At 40.0% G+C, this 12,276-nt stretch overlaps 1 protein-coding gene across 2 annotated transcripts in view; it reads right to left on the reverse strand.

Annotated features, from left to right (window-relative positions):
* The window catches only part of LOC117490158 (glutamate receptor ionotropic, kainate 1-like), a 40,901-nt gene continuing 28,625 nt past the window's right edge, over window positions 1–12,276 (reverse strand). For both annotated transcript variants that reach the window (XM_034139766.1, XM_034139765.1), the window contains 6 exons: window positions 10,909–11,132; window positions 10,238–10,356; window positions 8,395–8,612; window positions 5,879–6,104; window positions 3,534–3,784; window positions 1–271 (listed from right to left, as the gene is read on the reverse strand). In XM_034139766.1, the coding sequence (XP_033995657.1) occupies window positions 107–271; window positions 3,534–3,784; window positions 5,879–6,104; window positions 8,395–8,612; window positions 10,238–10,356; window positions 10,909–11,132 (1,203 nt within the window). In that variant the 3' untranslated portion in view covers window positions 1–106. The remainder of the gene's footprint in view (window positions 272–3,533; window positions 3,785–5,878; window positions 6,105–8,394; window positions 8,613–10,237; window positions 10,357–10,908; window positions 11,133–12,276) is intronic.

Raw genomic sequence — 12,276 nt, forward strand, 5'->3', positions numbered from 1 at the left:
TGAAGAGGAAACAACTTTATATCATTCTCTGGCGAACAAATAAAGGAGTGGAGAGCGATCAGTTATCAGTCTCTGATCCATTTCCATCCGTTAGCTTATCCAAGGCTCACGTGCTGGAGTCCCGCCTCGCTCCTTCTCTCTTGGTGCGTTTGGGTTGACAGAGGACACAAACTGTCCTGGCTCCGCTCTGGGCTCTTGACCTCCTCCGGACACCCTTGTAACACTGCAGGGAGGTTCCCAACTCCTCCATCAGGGCGCTAAAAGATACGCACTGCCAAAGAGAACAATAGTTAAAGGCCTGGGTTAAGACAACATTAAAGCTGATTTCCAATTAAAGGTCCCCTATTATACTGTTTTTCATTAATATATTATAGGTCTCAGATATATACAAAACATGTCTCTGAAGTGTTTGGCTCCAAACACCAAACAGATCATTGCAGCATTACCCATAATCCCCTCTGTTTCAGCCCTGTTTCAAAAGTGCTGATTCTCTGTCTGTTACTTTAGATGAAAATAAGGAGCCCCTCCCCACGCCCCTCTGAGAGATATTTGGTTAAAAAGAACACAATGGTGCTCTCGGAGGAGATTCAGGTGATAAGGGGGGGGGGGTTACCTTGGTTGCTGATTGGCTAATGGTTACACAAGCCAAAAAATCGTTATGACATCATAAAGTGGCCAAAAACTGATCAGCTCATTTTCAGACAGGTTTTTATATAAATGGATCAGGACAAAAAGAGAGGGGGTATTTTTTGCTGAAACTTTCGCAATCTCTTAACGTTGAAGGGACACATATTTATGTATAAAAGACATGAAAAAGTGGATTTTGCATAATAGGTGACCTTTAAAGCTGATTTCCAATAAAGTAAATGTGACCTTTGTGAACTTTGGCTGTTATTTTGAAGACTGTGTGATTACATTAAAAAAAAGCGGCTGCTGCATAACTAAGGGATTGTTAGATACAGCATTCATTGAAAGCTACACTTGTGTAAATGTAAACCTAAGGTAAGAATATTTGACTAAGATTTGCAGAAGCTTGTCTGCAGCTGAATGTGAGCAGACAGCCAATTACTACAAATGAAAAGTAAAGTCTGACCAGGCAAACATCAGAAATGACAAAACACACATAAAACATTCTGTCAATCTGTCAAAAAGACTTGTAAACTCTGTTGTCTCACCATTAAATCCAATGACACAGAAAGGAGACGAAGGACCGTGTCTGTTGTACAACAATGCAGGAAGTTGGATTCATAATATGGTAATCATTGGAAATAATCAAAGACAAGGCCGTTTTATATGAGACGCCTCGGGCTTATTTGATTCTGCAGAATAACACATTGCACTGAACTCATTAATCTTCAATTACGTTTATTTGCCTTTTATTTTGTTCTCCTCCAGAGGCGGTGCTATCTACATTTATTTTGCAAATTATCATTCGCAGCACAAAGTCATCCCATTTTTATCTGTTGGTCTTTGTTTCCAAGGACCGTAGAAAGACCTCCTCTTTCATCCTCTGGCTTTGCCTAAGGCTTCTCAAACCGATGTGGCTTCCTGCAGGGTTTCCCACGATTTCTCGGAACAGTCAGAGGACAAAACCTACCTGGTATTAACCACAGACCTTAAAGATTGTGAAAGAGGAACGAAAAACGCAGACTAAAATCCATCTATTTTTGAACTAGGTTGAACCCTGTTAAATCATAAATCATAATAACCTCATTTCAACTTAAAAATAAATGTACCTGCACTATTAATATGTTTGCCACCTGGAAGTACCAAACAGTAACAACTCAATACTAATGAAACTATTGAATGTAAGTACACAAATGTTATACCCTTAAATAACATAACTTCCTCTTGTATGAGGGGATATCTTTTCTACAAGCTACTGAATATTTTCTTGGGGTTTGTGTTACTACTGTATGTTTCGGAGAGACATTAATCTTCCGACTAGATGACGATGTCAGTCCAGGAGAGCAGGGCCGACCTTGAAATTCAGTTTTCCTCTGATTAATTTTTAAAATGTCCCGCAGTCAGCAGAAAATATTTAAAATATCAACTGTGCTTTTGGCTTTGGATCGGTGTCTTGGGACATCATAACTTTATTCCATCAATGTTATCCAAATTGTAACCATTCAAACCAGTCTACCAATGAGCCTAATGATGAGGAAAGTATCCCAATAACTTTTCCTGTCTTTTGATTTCCCACAAGACATTTTGATAGCCCCTTAAGTACAACAATGCCCACTGAGACTTTGCTGAATGAGGCAAAATGTGTAGGCAGGCTACTTCATAAGTGCAAACTAGAAAGCAGCAGGGCAGCAGAGCTCCACACTAATTATATGAAACGTCACGTTTTTCAAACCATCATGGACAATTCGAAAAATAAAGAAATGTGTACGCAGAAGGATCAGGTATGGGAGGTAAAATGGTAATTGGGATTGGCTGACACAGGTACAGATAAACAGGGGTGTTTTCAGTCGGGGGCAGAGAGAACGACGCCTCGTTACAAACCTATCGTCTAGAGTGTCTATGTGTAGTGAATGTGCTGCCATGGCTACTCTGTATCATCCCCCAGTAGCCTGCCGCTCTCCAGATCAGTGGATAAGGAGGTGCCGGAGGAGGAGGTGGAGCCGCGGCGCTGGAACTGACGGGACTGCACCCCGTAAAAGAAACAGAAGGCCTGACCCGAGCATGCACAGAAAGAAAAGGAATGGAAGACAGAACACAAAAGAGATCAAATTATACATGTTAAAACAAGGACGAGGTGACAAAGAAAATAAAAAAGCAAAATAATAAATACACAAAAGCAAGGCAAAGTAAAATAAAGTTATCATGTGAATATTATTGCTTTCATAACAGTGTGGAAAGTGATAGTTATTGTCCACAAAAAAAGATTGAACAATGAACAGATAGAAGATGCAACCCAAAACAGCAATTGAGTTTCAGGCATTAAATAGGGATAGTGGTGGTCTAATGGATAGTGAGGTGGGCTGAAGATTGGAAGGTTGTGAGTTCAAATCCCGCCAGGAACACCACCACTAGTGCGCCCTTGAGTAAGGCACTTAGTCCTTAGTTACTCCAGGGAGAATGTCCCTGTAATTGGTAATTGTAAGTCGCTTTGGATAAAAGCCTCAGCTAAATGTAATGTAATGTAAATGGTAGATGAATTATATGTAAGGCATATATATTGGCACATTCAATTAATGTAGTTGTTTTTAGTTTAAGAGCGGCCAAATCGACTGTTCAAAGTGTCGGACTGTCAGACACTGATTAGTCATAAATCCATCTTGTCACTTTCCTTTTGTTAACACTAGCAAGTGCAAATTTGATTATGAGTGAATTAATTTTGATGGAGCAAACACCATCTAACAAGCACTTCCATAATTAGAAAAATATCTTTCTTCAGTCTCTAAACATTTTTGTGCATAAATGTTATTTGTCTGACAATATTAATGGTTTTAAAGTTTCCGCACAGCAGAGTGTTTAAATCCCGTCACCCCTAAGCCTTTTCGACCCCCCCCCCCCTCCCCCCTCACCTCCTCGATGTCTGCGTTCCTGCGAGCCTTGTAGATGAACTCTCCGATAGCCACGAACACAGAGAGCACCAGCCCAGCAGCCAGGACGATGAAGATGCCGCCGATGTTTTCCACGCCGAGAGCACTGGCTTCCTTGTTGTCCTCCTCTGGACATCCATTGCCCCTCCACCACTTCTCCTTCATCATATGCAGCTTCCCTTCCTCCTGCAGCTGGAGGATGGCAATGGTCACTTTATCCCTGTATGGGGACCCTGGAGATGGCACATACAAAGAGAGAATGAAGTGACAGAGCATAAACAATGATTTAAAATTGCCCTCGAGCAGCCCTTTGTTTAAAAGAAACAAAAAGTATCTTCTACTGCGACCTTTTACTACAAGATCAGAATATACAGTCAGACAGGAAAAATGCATCTTCTTGTATCTTGAGGATACAAAAGTCCAATTTGCATTTGGAATGTTTATTGTTATTCTAGAGGCATTTCGCGTAACATCACAAGCTTCAAGCAGACCAGCGATCAGAAGACTGCAGGAGACATGGATAGAGACATGGAGTTGAAGGTATTAAACCACTTGTAATAGATTTAGCCTAACATCTGGGGCAATAAAGCCTGTTGATGAAAAAAGAAAAGAGCTGAATAGACTCATTGGTCAGCTCAGTGCAGCTTAACCCAGGCATGGCTGCATCTGCCAGTTTGTTAACCCAAACCTGGACTTGAGTCTCTGTGCTATAGAAGTGATGGGGTAACAAAAGAAGGAAAATTAAGCCATCATTGGATCCCATGCACTTTCCCTACCGATTAGATTTTGGATTTGTGGTTTAATTTTAATGCCATATCACCTGCCATGCTCTGGACTTCACCAATGAACGCTAACATGTAGGTAGATGTTTCTCTTAGTCATAGATGGAAAGTCATCCAAGTTGTACGCCCTAATATGTTGCTGGAACATGAAATGTGTCTTCCTTCTCCCACCATCATAGAGACACATGATGTGGGCTGGACGACCTGCAGCTGGATGAGCGAGCCATGTTAGTGTTTTTGGAATAGGATCTGGTATTTTGCCATCTGCAGTTCTACGCTCACGCTGCATATCCTCTGTGGTGGCCATCATTATATCTGACACAGTGGTGTTCAGGGTGAGAGCAGCAGACAGCCCTCTGTACTCTCTACACACACATCAGGAAGGTTGGCTTGCTGGTGTGGGTGAAACTTGGGTCTCCTGTGGAGGTGATTCAAACTACGTGAATAATTGGCATGCCTCCTTCAAGTCTGCTTGAAGTCTACAGGTAGTGTTGGAGGTTGTTTCTGAGGGCTACAAACTCTACAACCCCTTCCCCTGCTGCTTGGAGGAGAGCCTGCAACCTTTGAACTTTGGCTCTTGCTTATCATAGCATTTCACATGAGTAACATTTCGTAAGGATTGTACTTACACTGCACCTTGATCTAGTCTATGTTGTAATAGTAATACTGTAAAAGTATCCCTTTATGATTCCATCTCTTATCTAAGAATAGAGCTGAAGAGGCTTTAATTGCTATGTAATAATTGACGGTATATCATTTTCATAGATACTGACAGCCAGCCAACATCTCATGGTGATGACACAAATGTATTGTAATGTTGTTTTGCCCCTACATATACATGTATTCCCTGTACTTGCCAGCTTATGCAGGTGTGGAGAATATTCTTGGCTGACAGGTTGTGCTCAGGAACTACCACAGTTTAAAAAGAATATTTTAACTAGGGCTACATTTTTTTAAACATCTCAAGAGGAAAAGAGAAAAACACAAGATGTTAAGCACTGCTAAAGTAAATATCCGACTGCAGACACGGTCCAGAAGGTTGACTTGCTTCCAGTTTAAGTTTTCACGCCAAAATACTGGCCTCAAACCTCACATGGGCGTTTGCAGTGATCAGTTGGCAGAGCTTAGGGAGGGAAGGACATTTGCATGTGGAAAATACAGCACAGAAAGATTGCACTTTAAAAATGTAAATGCAAATTGGAGACAAACTGAGTAAGAGTGAAAAGCATCAATTTGCAGAGATTATAGGAAATGATCTTCCATCAACCAAACATATTAAAAGGCCTTTCATTTTTTTACATTTTCAGAGTTATGAATGTGATGTATGTACAGTATATACTTTTCCATGGCTTGTTGGAACTATCTAGATGTAAGCAGTCTACTATAAAGAACAAGCAATGAAGGCCAGCGTGTGTTGCTGATTTAAAATAACCTTAACTTATGTTGGGCTCATATAAATAAATGTGAGGTTTTCCGAAAATACAACACGTTCAAAAACATCCTTTTCCTACGTTACAATGTTCCTTCTTCTTTACATGTTCTTACCTATAGGGGTTCCCACTCCGTAGCCCTTGGAGTCGATGAGACCTCCGATCTGTGTGAGGTTGCAGTTTCTCTGGCTGATGTACTCGATGCTGGTGGACTCCATCAACATGGCGTAGTCGGTGGTCAGGACCCGGGTGATGCCTTCTTTGTTGTTCTTAACCAATGCAGTGTTCTTCCTGCTGCTCATAAACGCCCACATCTTCTCATAGGTGGAGATCTTCGATTTCTGCCAAAGGGGCCAAACACGCCGAAGTTGTTAAGAAGTGCAATATTTATTTTCTTTATGTGTGTTTGTGGCAGCCCAAATACACTATACATGTACTAAACTATATATCAACAACTATTAATAATAATTATACACTTTATTTGTATAGCACCTGTCATGCACAAAGCAGCCCTAACAAAGTGCTTTACAGAACACGAAAAAATAAACATATCAATATTAAAATATATACAGAACAAGATCAGAACATCTACAGTGATCCTAATAAAATTCCCTTGAATTAAAGCTGACATTAAAATAGGTTAAAATTAAACAATTTTAAAAAAGAAAATTAAAAAGTAGTATCGTATTTTACAGTAGTATTGTAAAATTACATAAGTTAGCGGGATGTGCAGCACTCTATCTTTGAGTGTGCTTTTGTGTGTGTGTGTGTGTGTGTGTGTGTGTGTGTGTGTGTGTGTGTGTGTGTGTGTGTGTGTGTGTGTGTGTGTGTGTGTGTGTGTGTGTGTGTGTGTGTTGTGTGTGCGTGTTTCTCCTTGCTCAGTCAGAGAAAATGGGACAGCTGTGTACTAAATCTCCTCCAGCTGATTCAATTTGTTCGAGCCATCAACACAGCCTGCTCCTTTCTATCCAGGCAGCCGTAATCACTGGCTGCAATCTGGGAGGATAAAGCGCTGCATGGATCACCCCCGCTGAGCCACCAGGAAGCTGGGGGGGGGGGGGGTTGGCGGTCGGGGGAGGAAGTGACAGTCCTGTCTGAGGACTCTCGATTGAGTGAAACATTATATAATACAAACTAACAAGTGAACATATGTTAAACTACAACACTGACACCCCAAAATGCAGACATAGTAGTAGGGATGTAACGATATATCGAATATCGCGATATCGCGGTAAATAAATGTCTCAATACCGTCGTGAGACTGACAAAATCTACCGCGATCTTTTTTTTAAACCTTTATTTAACCAGATGGTCCCATTGAGATCATCGATCTCTTTTTCAAGGGAGACCTGTCCAACATGGCAGCAAGTAGGTTACAACATGAACATAAAACAACAGATAACACAAAAGGACATCGTATTTACAGGGCTACATGTACATACCTAGAGACATTGACAAGTACCAACAGTATATGTATATCTCGCCCTGTCAATAAGCCTCACCTTCTTGGCAAAAACTGTACTGTTTTTGAAGTGGTGGAGAGACAATGCACAGTTTTACCCACTGCTGTCACCCATGGCCAAAGCATATCTCTCTCTGTCCCAGCAACATCAGTACCAAGCAAGAGAGTTTTTTCCACAGCAGGGGATATTGTAAACGCCCAAACATCCCAGCTTCTACCTGGAAATGTGGACATGCTCATATTCCTAAAAGATAACCTGTCTATCCTACTAAAATGCAGTACAAATCAGATTTATTATTTAATAAAGAAAAATGACTTTTTATCGCGATATTATCGTACCGTGAGTTTTTGGTATCGTTACATCCCTAATTAGTAGTCTTAATAGGCATCATCTCCACTTCCCACCAAACATCTCAATGCATCAAACTTGCTTTAATTACACCAAATGCAAATATTTGTTCTCTCTGCCTTTCAGATGTGTTCTTTTCCCTGGGATAATTGGCAGAGATACAGGATGATGTAGTTGAGAAACTGAGGAAACCCTCATGAGTCTGATTATATGGAAGTGAAGGTACTGTACCGCTGCTTCATAAAGTAGGACAAGGATAACAGAATATAAACTGTTTTGGGAATTCATCCAAATGCAAAGATGTGAGCAAACTTTATTAAGAATATTGTCTCCAGTTGTTGTTATTTGGAACTAACCTGCGCCGTTTGCTGATAATTAAAAGTCTCAAAGTAACATTTCTTTTCTTTTATTCCTACATTTGTGTCTAATTTAAAAAAGGTATTTTTGCTTAAGATAAATCAATAAAGACAGAAGATGGATGAACTGTGTTTTGCATGTTTATAGTTTTACCTAAAATACTAAAATGTATTGAAGAAGACAATATTCCAAATACGGATTATATGAATTTAAATCAGGGAATGTAATACACATGAGGGCTTTTTAAGACGTCTGCTGAAGTTGTTTTCTTTAAAGATTATATTTTTGGCATGTTTACCTTGCGGACAGTTTGACAGTGAGTAGGTAGACAGAAGGGAGTGTGCCATGCATGCAATACTTCTGCAATGTGTATAATGTAGTGTTAGGGGATATATGACTTGACATGAACTTTTTTTTAAAACAGGCTGTGAAAGTTAACAAGCTAATTTAGAGCCCTTTGCACCTTGAAGAAGGTCATGGTTGATCCGTCTCTCACCGCCCCGTACTCAATCCTGGTCTGCTTCGCCAGGTCGTCTGCCGAGTCGATCGGAGCGTCCATTCGCTCCACCGTGAGGAACGCAGCCAAGTTGGCCGTGTAGGAGGAAATGATGATTAAGGTAAAGAACCACCAGATACCCCCGACTATACGAGTGGACAGAGCCTTGGGCATTAGCTCCGAGCCTGGAAAGGGACACATTAAAAAATGAAAGTAGCTTAAATTGGATTTTCTACTGAACCCTAAATGATAAATTGTGCAGCTCTTCATACAGTATGTTTTGTTCTCACACTGCACTATTTAAGTCTAAAAAACAAATAGATCACTGTGAACAAACAAACATAATAGAACAAAATGGTACAGCTTAGATAAAGTAAATGTCACAGACAAAAGATACTAAAAATGAGGGAACACAACATGCCCAAAACGTAATGAAACATCAAACTGTAGAAGCAGAATGAGCACTGTTCTTTATCTATTCCTGTCTGTGCAGAGAAAAGAGGGAATGAAAACACATAAGTGTGATGGAAGAATACATTGTGGATGTTTTCTTAACAACACTTTTAGAGTCAAATCTTTTCTGGAGGGTTGGTTTAAGTGCCATGTATCTAAGGAAGCAGTAACTTTCAGGCACAGCGTCCCACAAACAGCCCAAGGCTTCCATTAACCACCAAACAGCAAGGTTACACACACATAGGCAACAGAAATAAACCATAACGTAAAAGCATCTCTGCCTTTAATAAAACTTGTTCTTGTTTTTCTCCCCTTTTATCACTACCGTTGCATTTCTGAAGCAGAATCACAACATTTCATCTGCATCCCCGTGTTATTGTGGACTGCTGCTGTGAAGTTAGTTTGTTGGCTGTCCAATCGAGCACGTCGGATTTATCCTGCTCAAATCTCCAGCCTAGAGGGAGGTCAAGTCCCCATGAAGTGCAACATGATTGGTATTACAGGGCATGGTTGCAATTAATGGGGCACTGGATCCGGGCTATGTGGAAAGAGCATTCGCAGCAAAAAGGAGGCAAATATTGATGTGTTGAATTAAATAGCTTAGAGGAGAGTTGAAAGTGTCAGAACAGTAACGGCTGTGCAGGGAGCTCAGACAGATCTACAGTACGGCATTTTTCAGCCTTTGCTATTCATAAATGTTGTGTTTCTGACAACCTGAAAAATGTAAGTCCATATTCAATCTCCTTTTAGTCTTAATGTGGTCTCGATAGATCTGTTATTTAGCTGTTATTTTAGCTGCTAAATAAATAAAATCAAACTTTGTGTACATAGCACATTTAAGTGCTTCACAAACCAAACACATAGACAATTTACAGACACATTGTTTATGCTGTAGATCTGTCTAAGGAACTGCCTGCAATACTTTACTATGTTCAGCAGCTTGTGACTTATTCTGTCTCTCTGCAGTTTGATATTGGGTTAGCTAGCGCACAGAGGCTTTTATCAAAGCTTTTCAGCTAAATACAGCTGCCTGGTGCAACTGTAAAAAGCTGACGAGAGTTAACCGGAAAAATCTAGACACTGAAGTTGTCAGCACGAAAAAACAAATTAGCTTGAAAAAAACAAGATTATTCCTGGTCCATGCTGTAAGTAGGAGCACCCAGGACTGGTATTTAAAAAGAAAAAGCAGCACCAGTTGTTTCAGCTGTGTATGAACATTTTCAATTTCATACGACAATCCGAAAGCATCATTTTAATTTGGAGAATATCTTGTAGCAAGCCCTTTCACACAGAAGTAGCCCTTTGATCCATTCTTTGTATACAAATATTAGTTGTGATTGCTTCAACTGTAAGCTACCTTGCCGCATGAGAGCTCCAACGCCGAACCAGAAACTGTTGAGTAAAGTGAAGTTGTTCTGAATGAGAGTGGAGGACGGGTTGCATGGATGTGGGTTGTACCATTCGTACGGAGTAAACCTGCAAGACAATAAAGTCAATTTCAATATTCATAGCAAGATACTAAACAGGAACATGCAAAACCCCCTCTACAAATCTCCACACACAAACTTAACTTTAATGCAGGCTTTCAGTGTTTCTCTAGTGCAATGAACACTTTACCCTGGTTGGCATTTTGGCATTTATAAAAAAAGGTTGTTTTTTTTCACAGAACCTAAGAGGGAGCTGAAGAGAGAGCTAGCAATGACTCCCTGCTAGCACAATGAAAACCAATATAACGGTTGACAGCTAAAACAAATTCTGGGTTATTTTAGAATAACTTTAGAATATTGGACATCTTCTGAATTACAGTCATGCCATTATTCCACTATTTGCAAAAAGATAAGTGCTGACACCATCTCACCGTTTTGTTATCTGTAGCACTTTCAAAATCGTAACAAAAGAGCTTTTGGAAAAGCTGATCCTGGCTGTGGACCCCCCATTAAGCAGTCACCCTCTATTCATCCTCCAGCATACGCTCAGCAATCATTATATTCTTCCATCCCACTATACAATTTCAATCAATCTTCTTACCTGGCAATCACAAAAAGCACACAGCTAACTCCTGTGCAGGCTAGCAGCACGTACATCCAGATGTCTGGAGTGAGGGGATTCAGGAAGGAGAACACGCCCGGGTTGGTGCCGTTTGGTTTGCGGTACAAGATGCTGATCCCCAAGGTCATGAAGGGCTTGGAGAAGTCGATGCTTTTCTCTCTAACGTATGTGATGGTCAAGGGCGCCACTGCAAGGTCTGCGATCTACAGAAGACAGAAGACAAACTAATATACCACAGAGAAAACAGATAGTCCTGGAGGAAGACACATGTAACCTCCAGGAAATGTGTTTTAATCCATTTAACACATTTCTGTGACTTTATATCACAGCGACACATACAACTTGTTAAAACAAACAAACTGTCTATTAAATATAAGAATAAAACAGAGCAATATAAGGAAACAAGGAAGAGTAAAGAGGCTGTATAAAACCATTAATGTCAGTACAATTATATGTAAGGGTTATATTATTTCCTAATCTTTGACTATGATCAACCTGTTATTTGTTATGTTCTTTCTCTACAGGCTAAGAAAATGTATTAACACTGATTGTACTCCCTTTGGATAATATCAATACAGCAACATGAAGCTTCCTGTCTAACAGGCTTTGTTTCCATCTGTGAACCTAATTATAGACTAATTGGTTGAATCCATGTTAATGCAGAATTTGTATCCACATCACAACTCTGTAAGTGACTATTTTTTCAAGATTTTATTCATGAAGACGTGGAGATTTAATTCATTTTTGATACACTACCGCATTTTTCAACTTGCCTTGAGCAAGAAGTAAAAGCAACTATGTACTTTTACGCAGGTTGAATTATTATGTTTTATAAATTACCTGGGGCCTCATTTATAAAGGGATATACGCTCAAAAAATGGCGTACGCCAGTTTCTACGCAATGTTTGCGATTTATAAAATACTAACTTGACGGGAAAATGTGCTGTCCTCCACGCAAACTCTAACCCATGCGTACGCACTAAGCACACAAACGGGAGAGACGAGAAACTGCGACACCGTTGGCAGAAGAAAGAATGGAGAGAAATATGTGGAAATAATACCATAAATAAAATGTTACCTCTCATTTATCAAATATGAAGAATTCATTTTCAAACATTGATTAAAGCCAATCTTAAAATGATTAAACAAACGCCTGTTTGAGACTCCTCAGTGCACACAAAAACATAACTTGGAGAAATAAATAAATACGGATGCTATTTAAAACCACCTCGAATATGTTGTGTTAATGTTATGAAATGTTTTCTCATAAATTATGCGGTAAGCAGGAGGACAGAATAACGTCTAAACTGACGCCGTTTTGCTTTTCTATAGGTTGTAGATACGAGC

The sequence above is a fragment of the Trematomus bernacchii genome, unplaced genomic scaffold (genome assembly GCF_902827165.1).
Source record: "Trematomus bernacchii unplaced genomic scaffold, fTreBer1.1, whole genome shotgun sequence".
NCBI lineage: Eukaryota > Metazoa > Chordata > Actinopteri > Perciformes > Nototheniidae > Trematomus > Trematomus bernacchii.